The sequence below is a fragment of the Lipotes vexillifer genome, unplaced genomic scaffold (assembly GCF_000442215.2).
Source record: "Lipotes vexillifer unplaced genomic scaffold, Lipotes_vexillifer_v1.1 scaffold1362, whole genome shotgun sequence".
In the NCBI taxonomy this organism is placed as follows: domain Eukaryota; kingdom Metazoa; phylum Chordata; class Mammalia; order Artiodactyla; family Lipotidae; genus Lipotes; species Lipotes vexillifer.
This window is the reverse complement of record NW_006777552.1, coordinates 910835-930884: the sequence shown is the minus strand read 5'-3', so window position 1 is coordinate 930884 and position 20050 is coordinate 910835. Positions and strand designations below refer to the sequence as shown.

At 36.3% G+C, this 20050-nt stretch overlaps 1 protein-coding gene across 1 annotated transcript in view; it reads right to left on the bottom strand.

The window, feature by feature from the left end:
- IPO11 (importin 11) overlaps positions 1–20050 on the bottom strand; it is a 200350-nt gene that overhangs the window by 170477 nt on the left and 9823 nt on the right. The window contains exons 2-3 of the mRNA XM_007451173.1: positions 7502–7645; positions 4402–4502 (exon numbers count right to left, since the gene is read on the bottom strand). Of these exons, the coding sequence (XP_007451235.1) occupies positions 4402–4502; positions 7502–7639 (239 nt within the window). The 5' untranslated portion in view covers positions 7640–7645. The remainder of the gene's footprint in view (positions 1–4401; positions 4503–7501; positions 7646–20050) is intronic.

The following is a 20050-nucleotide window of genomic DNA, read 5'->3' as shown; positions in this document are numbered from 1 at the left end:
CAAAAATGTTCCTATAAAAGGGTTTCATCTTCAAGGAATTCATGGAAAAGACTCTGACAAGTACAGGTTTCTGGTAACTGACTATACTGCTGAACTGAATGAATAAGCATTTTCAGAACTCTAATGGAAAACTGATGAATTCACAAAAGTGCTAACAAAAGATCAAGATGAAAAAAACATTAATTACATGGGACTGAGTGAACTGATAAGGATGATTATAATTTTTGTGACTTTCTGTTTGAATAAAAAAAAATTATGAGAAAAAAATAAACCAATAGTGATACATTAAAAAAAAATAGTTCTTGATATGACGCTTCAACTCAATTCTTCAAATAATCTATTTACATTTAAAAAGAATGTTTGCATTTTTTGCTTAATTATTTGAATCAAATATAAGTATTTCTAATTTCATGGAAACAATCACTCTCTTCATAAAGTTAGTAATTCATATTTTATCGTCATGTGGATTTAAATTATCTCAGAAAATATGATTCAAATACCATTGTTAAATCTTTTGGGTTGCTTGGTTTTATGTCATACATGACACAGAAACATACAAATTTATAACATTTCTTGCAACAATGACTTGCAGTATTATAAATACATGTTGGATCCCTATCAGTTATACAATTCTTCTGTAACTTAACAGCAGATATTCTAAATTGCATAGCAGATAATGTCATACAAAATATGAAGAGAATGTACAATATGAAAAATTAAATTAACATTCTTTAGATGTTTTGTTTCTTCATTAACTAAAAATTTTGTATATTTTCTGCCTCGTTATTCTCAGATTGTTTTCCTCACAACTTTCTATAGCTTTTATTATTTTTATTAAGTAAGAAACACATGCTCACTTTATAATCATTAGAAAAGAAATAGTGCAGATAGAAAGAAAAACCCTAGAATCCATCATCCTGAGATAACTCCTTTTATCCATTCAATTTCTTTCTCTGACTTTCTTTTACTCTTTAATTCTCTCCTTCTGAGAAGTGTGTCACACACACTTTTTAATACAAAAATGATCTCTTAAGCTCTGTCATAAATTTATTTCTCATATTTATATGTGAAATTTTAGATGACATAATTAGCTCATGTTTTAATGACATCATTTAACACTTACCTGATTTTTTAAATTGTTTCTAGATTTGTTTGTCCTGTTATCAACAACAAACATTGCAATACACATTATACAGTTGTTTGATTATTTCCGTAGGGTAAATTTTTGATGGGGAATTTTTACGGTGAGGAATATGTACATTTCCAGTCTTTTTAATGTATATTCCCAATGTGCTCTCCCTAATGGTGGTGGCCATATATAATCCCTCTGGCAAAGGTTCACTGTGCACTCTTCAGGACTGTACATTACATTCCTTTTTTAAAAAAATTTTATTTATTTATTTATTTATTTATTTTTGGCTGCATTGGGTCTTTGTTGCTGTGCGCAGGCTTTCTCTGGTTGGGGCAAGCGGGGGCTACTCTTTGTTGTGGTGCACGGGCTTCTCTCGTTGCAGAGCACGGGCTCTAGGCGCAGGGGCTCGGTGGCTGTGGCGCACGGGCTTGGTTGCTCCGCGACATGTGGGATCTTCCTGGACCAGGGCTCGGACCCGTGTCCCCTGCACTGGCAGGCGGATTCTTGACCACTGTGCCACCAGGGAAGCCCCCTACATTCTTTTTAATATATGCCATTTCAACAGGTGTGATCTTTTTTCTCATTGCCTAAATTGGAAAAACTTTGACTACTAATGATTTAAACACTTTAAAATATATTTATTAGCCAAATGAATTCCATCTTTGAGATTTATCTACTTTTTCTAATCTATTGTCCCTTTATTCTACTTATGGGAATATAGGTCTCCTTTATGGTTTCTTTGACTTCAAGCTTAGCTTCTGCGACATCAAATTATATACATATTAACCTATATTGTCTTTAGATACCTTTATGTTTTGAGTTTTTTACAATTAATCTTTTACTTCACTGTTGTGAAGTAGAGATAAGGCTCTAAATAGTATTGAAGAGTGCATCTTTCCATCGTAATTTGAAATGTGTTCTTTATTATGTACAAAATACTTACATGTACATGCATCTTCTGGACTTTTTCTTCAGTTTTGTTGATCTGTTTATTTTTGAAAAATGCTACATTGTTATGATTGTTTATTTCTGATATGTTTATAATGTCAAGTAATACAAGTCCTGTGTATTACAAAAAAATAAATAAAATAAAAATGATCTCTGTAATCTTTTTATAACTATGCTGCACTTTTCAATTTTAATAGCTTCCTTCTATCAATCAAATCCCTGAAACAATGTTTTCTCCTATAATGTTTTTTTTGTTTTTTTTTTGTTTCGTTTTGTTTTGTTTTTAGATGCTGGGGGTAGGAGTTTGTTTATTTTTGCTGTGTTGGATCTTCATTTCTGTGCATAGGGCTTTCTCTAGTTGTGGCAAGCAGGGGCCACTCTTCATCGCGGTGCGCGGGCCTCTCACTATCGTGGCCTCTCTTGTTGCAGAGCACAGGCTCCAGACGCACAGGCTCAGTAGTTGTGGCTCACGGGCCCAGTTGCTCCGTGGCATGTGGGATCCTCCCAGACCAGGGCTCGAACCCGTGTCCCCTGCATTAGCAGGCAGATTCTCAACCACTGCGCCACCAGGGAAGCCCCTCCTATAATGTTTTGATTCAAGCTTGAAATTCAAGTTTTCTTCTATGTCAAGAAGCCAGGTTCAATAGTTTTCATGTAACTACATGAAACTGTATTAAACTATATAACTATTAAAGAAAACAAGCCATTAACCTGAGAAATCTCATGTTTTTAGCAATTCTACAATAAGAGTTAGCATTCCACCTTCAACTTTATGCACTTGTTATCATTCGATGAATTCAGACTATATCCCAAGCAGAAACTGGAGAGTATCTAATTAATTAGGACCCAGTAAGAATTGCATTTTACATAGGAATGATATAAGCTTAAATTAATCATTCTGTGCCAACAGTGGTAAGAACAGAAACTATAAGAAGGAACTTAGATAGGAACACAGTTTTTTTTTTTAAGTGTCTGAAATTTAAATGAGTTCGATAACTAATCTTTGCTCCCTGCTTTACATTCTTAGCATCCTTGCTGCCTAAGTACCTTCATCTCCTTTCTAGCTTGTATCTCAATAAATCACTAAAAGAGACAGCTTGGGGTTTAACTAAAGATATCTCCCTTAACTTTTAAAATTTAAACTAAATTCCAGTTTCTAATTCTTTACATGAAAGTACAATCTGAAATATTTAATTATAAATTTACTCTCCCATCCAAGACAGTCACTTATAACCATATTCTTCATATAACTAGTAAAACAAAATGAATTTTAGGGGACATATAAAATTTAACTGGACATAGCAGTAGAAACATATCTTGTTGCATTGCTTCCTACAACTCAAAAACATACAAAATTTCTCATCACTAAACATGCCATTTCTCTCAAAATTATGAATTAATTCTAAAATAAGAAGAGAAGGGTTTGATTTATACTATAGTATCCTAAGTGTAGCCTTAAAATACTCTAGTTACTTCCAATATTATTCAAGAGCATATTTTACAGGCACTATGAGGTATTCAATTTTTTTAAAAAAGGGGCTTATAAATATAAAAACTACAGAGTTGTGGTGCCATCTACTGGAGGACAAAGACTATGTTACTCCTTTGGCAAAGTTCACTATTTTCTATCCAACAAATTCCTGGGTCCAGTCTACACTGTCTTTCCATCAATTAAATAACATGTAATTAACTATTAAGAAAAATTTGTTCACTTAACCACCTAAAGAGAAGTTACAACTGAATCTGATGAGATTACAAATATATACTACCCAATTTCCACCACAGAGGCAATTATGCAGAAGACTAGAGAATTAACATCAGTTGGCTCAGAAATGACCTGGGAGTTCCTTCTCAATGACATTTTCCAGAATTCAAGGCTTGTACTTCCTTTAAAAAAAAGGACATTTCTGAACATGGTTCATTAATTCAGCATTTGTTTTTGTGCCCATAAAATCAGAGATCCTCTAAGACAGAAGGCCAATGAGAAATCCACATACCCTATGGCCATGGGGAAAAAAAAACTCACAGAAAAAGGCAGTAATATAGATGTTGATTTGTAATTAACTATGTAGAACATTTTTCTTCTTCAGTAGTTAACACAACTTTTTTTCTTTTAACTATCAAACACATCACAAATCTGTGTATCATCCTAGAGCAGGGAGCATGTTAATCTCTGTACTGTTCCAATTTTAGTATATGTGCTGCTGAAGTAAGCACAAATGAATTCTTTTACATAAAGAATGAAGATTAACAGATAACAGTCTTATAACTCCTTGAATTTGAAAAGGATGACACTGAAGGGGGGAAGAGGTGGAACTTACTGAGGTGCTACACGTCTCCAGTAGCGATCAATTCCATTTTTAAAATACAGCACAGCAAGCCACCTTACATTTATATCCAGAGTGTGGTTTGTGAAAATATTCTGTAAATAAAAAACAAAGCATCAGAATGAACATGTAATAAGTTAAAAGTATAATTAACATAACTCAAAAAAGTATGGATAGATTTTTAATTAAATGCTTCACTTAAATTTTATCACTACCCATATCATATCGTTATTTTCTAAATATCTATAGCTCTACAATTCATGTAAGAAAGCATATCTGCTTGGGAGCATGTTAATTATGTAAGCTGAGTAATGGATATGTGGAGATTCATTATACTATTCCACTTTTAGGTAGGTTTTAAATTTTTCCTAATAAAAACTTAAATTCAGAAACAAATCTAATAACACAGCATAATCTACACGCACACACACGAAACTATTAAACACTGCTAAATTAAAAAAGAAAAAGCAGACCCACCACAGCACAGATTCAAAGAGCCAAAGCCCCTGGGTTATTAATTCATGCTATGAAATAAACAATTTCAAAGCATCCTCCTTATCAAAGCAATTATGCTTACGAATAAGTTCGACAGCAAAATATTTTCAAGTAATATAAAGGCAGAAGTGATATGAATAATTTCAACTCAAAGTTAACCATTACTCAAAAAACTTATTCACTGTGTTAATCCAAATACAGGCAGTCCCTGCCTTGCACCATAGTGGGACAGTGTAAAAATGACTGTGCAAGCTAAACCATGCAACATGACCTTGAAGTCAAAATTACAACTGTTCTATAACCTTTAAAATTGATTTTAAAATTTATTAAAATTGTTATCAAAAGCTTATGTGACAGTTATAAATGTATATGAAATAAAAAGAACAGTAAACCTAATACTAACACTGTAATTTAAAACATCACAAACTGTGAGAATTAAAATGTTTTACTGCTTTCTAAAAAATGTTTCTAGAATAGCGGGTACATAGGACAAATAGGATTGTAGGAATATGTTAACTAACTAAAACTGTACTATACCTCACACCAAAAACAACTCAAATCCCTGGAGTTGACCTCTTAAACACAACCTTGTGTGGGAAAACCTCAAAGCCAAAAACAATGACGTGGAAGTATCTCCTTTACTATAAAAACAATTGATGTTAAGTATTAAAAATAGGTATGTATACTATAAACCTATTTTTTAAAAATCATGTGCAACGAAAAAAGAAGTTATGAAGATAGTTGTGTAATGCCCACTTTTTCCTTAAGACCCCTGACAACTGAGTCAGAGTCCCTCTTTTAGGTCTCCTTTGCAAAAGAAAGAACAGATTCTCTCACCACATTAATTGCATAACTAATTAATTAATTGCATTCGACTTCAACACTTTACATGCCTACCTCCCACACTAGATTGAGTTGTGTCTTATGAGTGGAGTCTAGCACACAGCCCAGCAAAGCAGAAACTTCATAAATTTCAACTGAGCAAATGAGTGAATGAATGAAAGTAACGTGGGAATACTGCGGAAGTTGGTGGATCTCAGCCGAACTCAGCTACACTTAGGAACCAAGAAAAGTCAAGCTGCAGGTGTCTATCCAAGTAAATATATATTATATACTGAATAAACATATTGAATAACAGGATTGGAACACACACCTGAGATCAGGTATGCAAATGTAGTAATCTCCAGACTAAACTGGACGGCTAAGGATCAAATGGAGCAAATGTGGCAAGACAGTGAGTACAGGGAAAAAAGAAAAAATAAACTCAGCAGTTTTTAAATCTATTATAATCTATTCTATCTAAAAGAAATTTTACTATCCCTCTAAGAAGAAAAGTATACCTAGTAAAAATAAAAACAAAAAGGTCTAGGCACTTAATATTAATAATTCATACATTACACAAAAGGTATCAAGCAAGCCTATTGGTTTTTCCAAGGTCAAGCAGTAACCAAAATAAGAAAAAATGTTTTATATTTTGGACTGAAAAAACACAAGGCTAAATACAGAACACATTCATTTAAATAAGCATATAGTCAGAGATTTTCTAAAGATTTATACTATGCCCCAAATTTACAAACATAATGCTGGGATTATCTACAAGAACAGGATACTTTCTTTAGTATCTTTAGAAATTAATGTTTTTTATCTTTGTGTTATTGTGTCAAAGAGCCAACTTTCATGTTATATATTCAGAATATCAAGTATGACTCCAGATATTTAATTTCCCTTCCAGGCATGACTAGGAACTTCTTAAATGTAACAACTCAAAACTTTTTAGTCATGAAGTCAAAATATGTATGTAATGTCATAATTTTCTATTTTACAAGATATAGTAAACAGTTCTGCTCTGAATTTTTGACCCAGTCACACATACTGAATTGGTTTTTGATCCAATTGGTAACCTCCTTGCCATGGCCAGAAACGAAATCTCACACACTAATCAGAGTTCTGAAATTTTCCGAAGAAGAAAAGAATAAGAAAGGCCTTCAATACAAAAAGACGTCTTTTCATTCTGGCATTGAGAAAACGATTTTCATTAATTAACCAAAAGCTTCTAACTCGCAGAAAGATTTAGTTAAAGCACATATTGTTAATTATCATACTATTTCCCATAATACCCCAGGAAAAGATCAGATATGTTAAGAAAATAAAATTTTTAGACAGGGTAAAAGAAAATGGCGTTTTAAAGTGAAACACACTGACCAAGGTAGACCTGACGGATGCAGTGGTCCGGAGACCTGAACAACTCTGACAACGTAAATTAACTGGGGCAAGGATAAGGATGAAGACAAAACGTCAAAGTGTACTACCTAAAGTCTTCAGGTCAGCATTAACATACTAAAATAGATTATCAGCACAGTGTTGTCTACTGAGCAGATTCTACCAGTACCCTGCTGGGTTATTTATTCAATCATCAATAAACATTTTTTAAACATTCTCAAAGAGCCAGGCTCTGAATTTATATGTGGCAAGAGCAATGGCAGGCAAACATTTGGATCAGTTTCACTAAAGTAAACCACCAATACAAGTTTTTAGAACAATTAAAAATAAGTGTCTCATTTTATTAAAATTTATAGTAAACTCTTTTAGAACAACTTACCAGCAACACTGAATAGAAACCTGGCTGTGTCTCCCACTGCTTCAACTGCTCCTCAGCTGGTTTTAACACAGCAGTATCCTGACTGGTGGCCTGTGTTAAGACCTGAAGAACGACAGTACTGGCACTATTGAGATCCATGGAAACCTGGCAATGATAAGTTAACATACTTGAATGTATATTATACTTTAAAAATTAACACTAATAAAAGGGAGAAAAGGGGCTTCAATGTTCTGAATTACTCCTGTACTTCATATCTACTTGTTCATGTATCTGCTGGATTTCTCTTTTATGTACCACCCATACTCTAACTTAAAACTCCCATAATTCAAATCGCCTTTGCTTAAATCAATTTATTTCTAAAGGAAACTGCCTTTTATTGTCCCATATATAGAAGGTAGTAAATTGGTGGGGAAAAAAATGACAAACAAAAACCAAAGTTTCTAAATTCTGGTTAAATACCACTGTCTGCCCAAGACTCTAATCATAATGCCTTCTTTGTTTGTTTGTTTGTTTTTAAAGATAAGCATTATAGAGCTTCCCTGGTGGTGCAGTGGTTGAGAGTCCACCTGATGATGCAGGGGACACGGGTTCGTGCCCCGGTCCAGGAGGATCCCACATGCCGTGGAGCGGCTGGGCCCGTGAGCCATGGCCGCTGAGCCTGCGCGTCCAGAGTCTGTGCTCCGCAACGGGAGAGGCCACAGCAGTGAGAGGCCCGCGTACCGCAAAAAAAAAAAAAAAAAAAAAAAAAGATAAGCATTATAAAAGCTAAAAAAGTATTAACCACTTTATTCCTAACAAGACCAGGAGGATGAGAACTGAAAAAGGAATGCTTTGACAGAGTGCTAAGTACCTCACTTTATCATCTTAGGTGCCACCAATAAAACATGTCTGAAAATTCTTTTTTTTAATATAAAAGACAAATGCATACCCAAGAAATATTGTGGAGGGGAAAAAAAGAACTGAACCAACAAACAAAATAAAACCCTAAGTTAGAAAGGATCTTAAGGGTTGGATGATCTAATCCTATACCAAGAATCTGAAGCCATTCTAAATATACATAAGCAATTTATTGAATTCTCCAGGATTTTGTTTCTAATCATCCCCAAAACTGTGTACAATTGTTTACTCAGAAAAGTATGTATAGTTCACAATACACATATACAAAGTATGCAAGATTAAAACTGAAAACTAAGAGTTGATAAAAAATAGTTCCCAGTACAGAGGTGACTGGGAATTAGCTTTATGACAGTAGTTACCTAAAACTGAAGAATGTTCCAGACAGTAAAAGTCTAAAAGTCATTAACCCATAAGGAATATAGCCAAAGCAAATTACCTCCTTTGTTAAGAGTTGTAATTAAATTGCAATGACTCATGAAAAGGGGCGATTCCAAATGTTGATTCAACAAGAAATTTTACCCAAATATTACAACTTTTAAGGAAATTAATCATTTTGAAGTCTATGTGAGTAAAGCAGCGCTAGGGCATAATAACTGGAATCAGACAAAATATTACCAATTAGCAATGGAGCTGAACTACTTTTAAATTAGTAGTCTGTTGTCTGTATTTTAGAACTGACTAGGGTGGTACCCTGTAAATATATATATGTCTCCCTCACTAATTAGGAGTTTTTGGGGTGTTCTGTTTTGTTTACTTTCTTGGTAAATTTTTTTTTTATTGAAGTATAGTTAATTTACAATGTTGTGTTAGTTTTAAGTACCCAGCAAAGTGATTCAGTTATTAGATAGATAGATACATAGATACTTTTTCAGATTCTTTTCCATTATAGGAGTTTCTTGAACAATGTAAGTTTCCATGTTTCATTACCACTTGGTAATAAGTGAATGGATTTTTACTCAATTTAGAGGGTTTGTTGGTAATGTGTGATTTCAAAAACAGGCTATATAAGAGAGATTCACTTCATGGAGGCCCTAAGAAGATACTTTAGAGAGATAGGCAGTATGTCTTCCTGCCTAGTTGAAATATAATGCAAGCCGCAAAAGCAAGCCATGTATGTAATTTTTACCTTTTAAGTAGCCACATTAAGAAACAGAAACATGTGGAATTAGATTTATTATATTACATTTAACTCAATATTTCCAAAATGTTATCCTTTCAACATGCAATCAATATTTTTGAAAATAACAATGAGATATTTTACATTTTTTATACTAAATCTTCACACTCCTGTGTATATTTTATACTTAAGGCACATATTATTTCAAACTAACCACATTTCAAGTACTCAATAGCCACATGTGGCTAGTGGCTACCATATTAGCACAACCTCACTGAAAGTGTGGCCCAAGGACTGGCAACACCAGCATCACCTCACAGAAATGCAAATTCTCAATCCTCTCTCCAAACCTAGCAAATGAAAATAGGGGCTGAAGGCAGGAGGCAGTGGGACAAAAAGCTGTGCTTTAGTAAGTTCTCTAGGTAAATCTTAATAATTGCCAGAGTTTGAGAAGCACAACTTTAGAACATCTAAAACCAAGGTACATCTGAAAGTCCAGCTCTACTGCTAATGCAGTGGATGACAAGATGTACAGTAGTTTCAATTATACATTCTTACTAAAAAGGTAGACCCAAGACTTCCTTGGTAGCACAGGGGTTAAGAATCCACCTTCCAACGCAGGGGACATGGGTTCGATCCCTGGTCCGGGAAGATCCCACATGCCTCGGAGCAACTAAGCCCATGCGCCACAACTACTGAGCCCGCAAGCCACACCTACTGAAGCCTGCACACCTAGAGCCCATGCTCCTCAACAAGAGAAGCCACTGCAATGAGAAGCCCACGCACCACAATGAAGAGTAGCCCCCAGTCGCCACAACTAGAGAAAGCCCGAGCACAGCAACGAAGACCCAATGCAGCCAAAAATAAATATTAATTAATTAATTAATTTTAAAAAAAGAAAAAGCTAGGTCTTCCCTGGTGGCACAGTGGTTAAGAATCTGCCTGCCAATGCAGGGGACATGGGTTCAAGCCCTGGTCCGGGAAGATCCCACGTGCTGCGGAGCAACTAAGCCTGTGCGCCACAACTACTGAGACTGCGCTCTAGAGCCCGTGAGCCACAACTACTGAGCCCGTGTGCCACAACTACGGAAGCCCGTGTGCCTAGAGCCTGTGCTCCGCAACAAGAGAAGCCACCGCAATGAGAAGCCCACGCACCAAAATGAAGAGTGGCCCCCGCTCACCACAACTAGAGAAAGCCTGTGCACAGCAACAAAGAACCAACGCAGCCAAAAATAAACAAATTAAATAAACTTATTTAAAAATATATATATATATATTAAAAAAACTGGTTGACCCAGCACTAATTTGCAGTTCTCACAAGGGAACTGAGGTATACAGAGCAGGAATTCACTGATTCTCTCCCAAGCAATGTAAGAGCAACCAGCTTTAAAAAAGAAATTAAAAACAAAAGCCAATATCTGAGCATACATTACATGCCAAGCATTGTACTAAGTGCTTTATTCATTTATTTATTCCTAATAATTATTCTATGTAGTAGATACTCTTTTCCCCATTTTTTAGGTAGAAAACTAAAGGATCAGAGACCTTACCTTGCCAAGGTCACAATCTACTAAGTAGCAGTCCCTGGACTTGAACACCAAAGCCACTATTCTTTATTTATTTATTTATTTTTAAAATGCTGGTCTTAGACAAGAGGCCAGGATGGGGACTCAATTGTTTGTTTATTTGGCTGCGCCAGGTCTTAGTTGCAGCACGTGGGATCTTCATTGCGGCATGCGGGATCTCTTAGTTGCAGCGTGCAGGCTCTTATTTGCGGCATGTGGGATCTAGTTCCCTGACCAGGGATCAAACCCAGGCCCCCTGCACTGGGAGCGTAGTCTTAACTGCTGGACCACCAGGGAAATCCCCAAAGCCACTATTCTTAATCAATATCAAATACTGCCTTCCTTGAGTGACAGAACAGACATTTAAGGCATCTCTGTAGTCCCAGGGCCCAACAAGATACATGACATATGCTTAATAAATATTTGCTGAATTAACAAAAGTGATCAATTTCAAACAATAAAGGACTTCACACTGAACCACACAGGAGCTAATTAACTGATTTATTCAATAAAACTGCTGAAAGCCTGCTGCATACCAGGCACTGTTCTAGGTGCTGAGAACATAGCAGTGAACAAAATGGTGTCCTGACTTCATGCAGTTTACATTCTAGTGGAAGAAAACAGATCTGTTTTTTTAAAAAAGAAAGAGGTAGTGATATGAAGAAAATAATGTTAAAAACTGACTCTAACTGAATGTGTTACTTCAGATTGGGTGTTCAGAGAAGGTTTCTCTAGTGACATATACAAGAGACATGAGAGTGACAAGAGAGACCCACAAGTAAAGATCTGAAAGCAGAGTTCTGGATTGGGAAAACAACTGAAAACAAGGCCTTAATATTATAAACAAACTTAAGAAAGCCAGTATAATTGGCACTTAATGAGAAAAGGGTAAAGTAGTACAAGATGAGGTTGGAGATGTAGGCAGGAACAGATCATGTGACGGATGACCTTGTAGGGGAAAATAAAGTGTCTGGACTTTGATACACACATAAAAAAAGCCACTGGAAGATAGGAAGAATATACGAATATAATAATAGAGAAAGGCTATACCAGAACTCATCCCTACCCCAAACTCAACCTGCAAAAAGAAAGAAAAAAGCCATGTCTCTGTATTGGGCTACTACTTGAAAAATAAAATCACTGACTACTGCCAACCCCCAGAGCAATTTTTACCTAGAACAAAGATTGTGCAGAGCACTCACATACACACACACTTCACACTTCTCTGGACCTTCACAACAAAGCAATCCTTAAGTCTATGTACTCTTATCTCTGGGACCTCCCTGGTGGTCCACTGGGTAAGACTCTGTGCTCCCAATGCAGGGGGCCCAAGTTCGATCCCTGGTCGGGGAACTAGATCCCACATGCATGCCGCAACTACGAAGCCCACATGCTGCAACTAAACATGCCACAAGGAAGATCCTGCATGCCACAACTAAGACCCAGCGCAGCCTAAATAAATAAATATTTAAAAATTTTTTAAGTCTATGTACTCTTAACTTTATGCCCCACTTACTCTCACCATTCACCTGTTCTAATGGAAATGCTACAGTTCCCCATCCCTACCTCCCTCCAGCACCCTGCTACATCCAGGTCTTCCCCAGCAGTATATGCCCTGTCCTTTCCTCCTCTTGCTTTGATCCTTGCTCCCAAAAAGCTCATCCAGTCTGGGAAGGAAAGCTCAGCTTATATATTTTTGGAGAACCAATTCTATGCCAAGCACTGCAGTAGTTGTTAAGATAAGAATTAGAAAGGGTCATTTTCTCTCCCCAAAATATGGGGAATAATGAGGTGGGAGGCAGAGAATTATTCTTATTAAAACAAACTACAGGACTTCCCTGGCGGTCCAGTGGTTAAGACTCCGAGCTCCAGTGAAGGGGGCACGGGTACGATGCCTGATCGGGGAACTAAGATCCTGCATGCCACACGGCATGGCCAAATAAATAAATAAATACTGATGCTGCTAAGTATTAAAAAAAAAAAACACTATGAAAAATAGGTTTCTAGAATACCAGTTGGAATCAGAGTATATTTCCCCCACAGAAACAATATTATGAGTGATTTATCTATTGGGTAAAAAGGCTTTTCGGTCTGAGAAACAAATCATCATTCATAACTTATACTGGAAATATTTCCAAGTACTTATCAACTTCCTGAAGGGAAAACTTCAGGCAGCAATCAGTTCCTAAATTGCAGATTAAGTGCATCACCAAAAATACCAATCCAGACCCATAATGGATTATTAAACATACCACATTACTAAAGCCTATTAAATTTTTTAAAGATCCCATAACAAACCTATAAAAAGCAAATCTGGCATGTGTACTAATATCACTATTTTATAGAGGAAGAACTTACAGCTATCAAGAGAACTGTCTAGGATCATTGTAGAAAACTAGTACATGGCAGAGTGAGCCCTAATAACAAGGTGTTTAGAATCCCAGCTCTTCCTACTAAAACATAAAATGGTCTCACCACACCACCCTACTACCTAATAGTTTGAAACACACCAGGCTCTCCCATAATAGGTTCCTGGAGAAAAAGATTCCTAAATCCATCAGAAATCTGAAAGGACTACATTCTCTATGTATTAAATATTCATACAGTACTCAATTGTGGAGTTTTCTTGAGAGGACAACAATGGCAACAAAGAACAGGGGGAGAAATGTACTGAGTCATTCAAATGTAACAGTGTGGAAATAAACATTTGGGATAAAAGATAGATGACTACTGACTAGCAGTAGTCAGTTTGGAGGGTAATACACCTGGAAACTAACCTTCAATATCTTTCTCTTGGAATTAGCATGCAGAGATATAACAGGGCTGCTACTGTTATTTGCACATAGTAGTGAAGCAGACACACAACTAAGTCTCCAAAAATCCAGAGACCTGAGACTGACAGAGAAAGAGAGGGAAGAAAAGAAGGGGGTAAGGAATGAGAAAAGAAGGGACAGGGTAGAAGGTAAGAGGAGAGGGCGAGACAGACACAGACTAACTGGTGGGAATGGCCAGAGGTATTTCTCAAAGAACTTGACAGGATCTTCATGGCGATCGATCATCATGTAGGCCTGAAGGCCATGGAAGCTAGTCTCTCACAGTGGAAGTGCTGTTACATCTCCTCTATTGAGGTCTATGTGTAGTGAGAGAAATCCCATACCTATGTTAAAACAATGTATCCTTTCCCTTTCTGTGCTCCTATAAATTATCAAGAGACAACCAAGCAAACAGCAAGATTAAATTTGCCTAGGTCTTCTAATTAATAATGTATACACTGAGGTTGCTTTGATTTTCATTAATATGTATAGTTTCAAAATCATAAGCAAGAGGAAACACTGCTTGTGAGCATTTTATTAGCTCTCAACTACACTACAGAAGAGCATTATTCAAAATCTAAATGCATACTCTTTTTTTCCTCTAAGAACAATAATACGAAAGGAGAAGGTGAAAATTAAAAGGGCAGGCATTTCACCCTTCTCACTATTTCACAAGTCAGTCAGTTCAATTTATTCATTACTGAACTTTATTGTAGTCTTTGATTCTATTTAAGTCTAAATAATCTAGCAATGTGTGACCAAGAGCCTAAAAATACTCATACCTTGTAACTGGACTTTCTAGGCTTGATTCTATAAGATACTTTGCCAACTGTGGAAAAATCCGAAGTCCAAAGATAATACAGATGAGCCTGTAGTTGGAAATTTACCAATTTCATTAAAAGAAACAAACAGGGAAAACTCAGTACCCCTGCCTGCCACCAACAAACAGACTTCTCAGGCCTGCATCGACTTTAACTTCAGTCATGACAATTTTCTTTAGGCTACTACATTAACTGTGTTTGTCCTTAGTTTCAGGACATTCCACACAAACAATAACCACACCCCACTTTTAAAAGTTAAAGCAGTAAGTAAACTGACTGAAGAAAAGAAGGTGTAAGATTACAAGAAAAATTGAAGAAAAAAGAATTTCAAAATCAGAAAAGGTTCCCTCAGTGAAATAATTTATTCAGGCATAGATCAATATGGATGCTAAAACCATTAAGTGAAAGAAGACTGTTGGGGAACAGAATATTCCCAGTGTATCACCCCACAGATTACTTGCTAAATGCAATGAAGAAATAAACAAACCTATACAAAAATTAACCCTTCACAAAAATTAACTCAAAATGGATCTGTCAGTCTCCGGCTCAACCAAGAAAGCAACTTTAGTATCACCAACAGCTGCACAACTTGAGCTAAAGTGCCTCCTGATGTGATGATGCAAAAAGAAGTATACAACCTCATCTCTGAACTACCAAAACTGATCAGCCACAATCTAATCAAGACTCTAGATCCAATTTCCAGTTTAAAAGAAAGGAGAGAGAATACTTCTGGGATGGTGGCATAAAGAGCTCCACAGATCCTCTCCTCAGCTAAACAACTGTAACTGATAAAAGTTATAAAAAGCAACCATTTACAGTCTCTGGAAAGCATATTTAAGGACATACAGCAAATGGAGAAACATTTATGCAAGAAATACTACTAAATCTTGGTAAAAATAGCAACAATCTGTGGCATTTGAGCCACAAACTCACTCCTGCCCCAGTGTGACAGAAGCTATACTCCAGGCAGAATGAGCCAAGAACATGGGGCTACCCCTCTCACTCCGGCTCTTAATCTAGGGCTACAGTTTCTCCCCAAGAAAAGTTGCGGAGCACAGGCTCCAGACATGCAGGCTCAGCGGCCATGGCTCACGGGCCCAGCCGCTCCGCGGCATGTGGGATCTTCCCAGACCGGGTCATGAACCCGTGTCCCCTGCATCGGCAGGCGGACTCTCAACCACTGCGCCACCAGGGAAGCCCAACAGCTAGCATTTCTCATCTAACTGAGCTACATACTGAAGCTCTATTCCATACAAGCACAGCCAAAAGGTCTGGGGTACTCTTCTTCCACCCAGGCATCAGTCATGGGGCAGAAGCTCTACCCCAGGCATATCAGGCCAAAAACAGTGGGCCTCAGTCATGTCCAACCCAGCTTGCTCAGCCAGGAACAATAACAGCTGGAGATTTCAATACCCCACTTTCAAAAATGGAGAGAACATCTAGAAAGAAGATCAATGAGGAAATATGTCTTGGGAATTCACTGGCAGTACAGTGGTTAGGACTCCACACTTTCACTGCTGAGGGCCCCGGTTCAATCCCTGGTCAGGGAACTAAGATCCCACAAGACACACAGCACGGTCAAAAAAAAAGAAAAAAAAAGAAAAAAGGAAATATGTCTTGAACAACATTATACACAAACTTGACTTAACAGACATTCCACTCAACAGTAGAATGAAAGCAACCATTCATCTCAAGTGCACATGAAACATTCTCCAGGACAGACCATATGCTAGGCCACAAAACAAGTCTTGACAAATTTAACAGGGTTGAAATCATACAAATATGTCCTCAGATTGCAATCAGTAACAGAAATGTGGGAAATTCACTCACACTTCCTGATTTCAAAGCTTACTACAAAGCTACAGTAATCAAGACAGTGTTGGTACTGGCAAAAGGACAGATATACACATCAATAAAACAGATTTTAAAGTCCAGAAACAGACCCTTACATCTAAAGTCAAGTGATTTTTGACAAGGGTACCAAGACAATTCAATGGAGAAAGAATAGTCTTTTCAACAAATAGTGCTGGAACCACTGGATATCCACATGCAAAAGACCTCTTCCTTACACCATAGACAGAAATTAACTCCAAGTGGATCATAAAGCTAAGCATAAAGAGGTAACTCTATAAAACTCTTAGAAGAAGATCTAGGAGTATACCTTCATGACCTTGGGCTAGGTAAAGCATTCTCAAATATGATACCAAAGCACATGCAACTAAAGTAAGATCAGTTAAATTCATCAAAATTTAAAACTTTACTAAACAATACCATCAAGAAAATAAATACAATTCACAGGACAAGAGAAAATATTTGCAAATCATATACCTGATAAGGGGCTTATAAGCAAAATATACAAAGAATGTTTATAATCCAACAATAAAAAGATAAACAATCGATTAAAAGGCAAAAGATGAGGAGAGGTTTCTCAACCTGACAAAGACAATCTACAGAAAACCTACACATAACACCATACTTAATGGTGAGAAACTCAAAGCCTTCCCACTAAGATCAGGTACAAAGCAAGGATGTCCCTTCTCAACACTCCCTTTTCCACATGGAACTAGAAGTCCCTGGTCATGCAACAAGGTAAGAAAAGAAAATAAACGGTATACATATCAGGAAGGAAGACATAACTCTGTCTCTGTTCAGAAGTGACATGATCATCTATGTAGAAATCTGAAAGAATCAACCAAAAACTTCCTGGAACTAATAGGCAATTTATAGCAAAGTTGTGGGATACAAGGTTAATAGACAAAAGTCAAATGCTTTCCTGTATACCATCAATGAACAACTGGAAATGAAAATTAAAAACACAGTATCATTTACATTAGCACCCCTAAAAATGAAACACTTACGTACAAATCTAACAAAATATGTACAAGATCTATATGAGGAAAACCACAAAATACCAATGAAACGAAGGAACTAAATAAATATTGAATAGATATTCCATGTTCATAGATAGACTCAATATTGTCAAGATGTCACTTCTTCTCAACCTGATCTGTGGATTCAATGCAATTCCAATCAAAATCCCAACAAGTTAACTTACAGATATGAACAATCTGATTCTAATGTTTACATGTAGAAACAAAAGACATGGATTAACCAATACAATATTGAAGAACAAACTGGGAGGACTGACACTACCCACTTCAAGACTTACTATAAAGCTACATGAATCAGGAGAGTGATATTGGTGAAGGGTAGACAAACAGATCAATGGAACAGATTTGAAAGCCCAGAAATAGACACCCATAAATTTAGCCAACTGATCTTTGACAAAGGAGCAAAGGTAGTACAATAGAGGAAAGACAGGCTCTTCAACAAATGGTGCAGGAACAAATGAACATCCATGCAAAACAAAATGAATCTAAACCCAGACTTTACACCCTTCACAAAAATTAACTCAAAATGGATCATAAACCAAAATTTAAAAGATAAAACTAAAAGACTCCTAGAAAATAACATAGGAGAAAACCTAGATGACCTAGGGTATAGTGATTTCTTTTTAGATTCAACACCAAAGACACAATCCATGAAAGAAATAATTGATAAGCTAGACTTTACTAAAATTTAAAACTTCTGCTCTGCAAAAGACAATGTCAAGAGAATGAGAAAACAAGCCACAGACTGAGAGAAAATATGTACAAAAGACACATCTGATAATGAACTGTTACCCAAAATATAAAAAGAACTCTTAAAACTCAACAACAAGAAAACAACCCGATTTAAAAAATCAGTCAAAGACCTTAACAGACACCTTACCAAAGAAGATATACAGATGTCAAAATAAGCATATGAGAGGATTTCCCCATTATATGTCATCAGGGAAATACAAATTAAAATGACGATGAGATACCACTACATACCTTTTAGAATGGCCAAATGCTAGCAAGAACGTGCAGCAACAGGAACTCTCAGACATTACTGGTGGAAGTACAAAATGGTACAGCCACTTTTGGAAGACTGGTGGTTTCTTACAAAACTAAACATACTCTTACTATAAAATCCAGCCATCGCATTCGATGGTATCTACACAAAGGAGTTGAAAACTTTATGTCCACACAAAAACCTGCACATACATATTTATAGCAGCTTTATTCATAACTGCCAAAACTTGGAAGTAACCAAGATGTCCTCTAGTAGGTGAATGGATAAACAAACTGTGGTATATCCAGACAATAGAATATTATTCAATGCTACAAAGAAATGATCTATCAAGCCATAAAAAGGGATTGGGGAAAAATGTGGAATGACTTCAGTTTGATGTGATGAAGTGTTCTAAAATCGACTGTAGTGATGATCACACAACTCTGTGAATATACTAAAACTCACTGAATTGTACATTTGCAGTGGGTGAATTGTATGGTCTGTGAATTATATCTTAATAAAGCTGTTATTTTCTTTTAAGTGCTCTGACTATGTGTATGCCAAAGTTAGCAAGAGACCAGGAAAAGTTGAAGAAATGAAAAATGTGGCTAGAGTAACAACAAGTGATGTTAATTGAAAGCAAGGAAGAGCACTTGTTTAAGAAATTAAAGCAAGATGAAAGGACAAAAGACTTCTGACATAAGCCAGAAGGTTCCAAAGATGCTAGTCCTATTCAAATTCACACTGTATCATTTGGATTCATTTCAGTTTCTCAACAGAGACTGCTTGGCAGGAAAATTCTTCTCTGTGCATGCATTATAGGTTGTTTAGCATCCCTGCATAGTATATGTAAATAACACTTCCTAGGGATTGTTTTGACTCAAGATGCTTCCATATATCTCCAAATACCTTCAACTCAAAGAACCACCAGGGCTATGGAAGCATTCCCTATGAGACATCATGCAGACTGTCAAAGACTGATCTATTCTGGAATAAAAGATACACACTAAAACATACAGAACAAGGAGGAGAGGAGACATTCCCTTGACTTCTCTTCTCTACTCCTAAAATATTCTACCTACTCAAGAGTTTCAAAGGACCTACAAACTCCTGCTTGGTGGTAGAAACTCAAGCTTAACTCCTAAACCAATCAGGATTTTAAAAATACTCTTAGTCTATTTTGTAATTAGAGGAATATCTATAATGTCAAATAAAAAATACCACACAAACATAATAAAGCTATACAAATATAAAAATGCCTAAGAATAAAAAAAAGCAGGAAACATAAGATTATAAAGTGTTGTGCTAAGGCAGTCCTAGGAGTTATGGGGATTCTAATAGTCTACACATTTTACCTTTAAGATGAAAAAACATTTTTTTTAAAAGGCCAAGAATTTTCACTTTACACCTACTCTAAATTTCCATGGGAATATTTGCTTGATTTCTCTTCTGTAATCCTA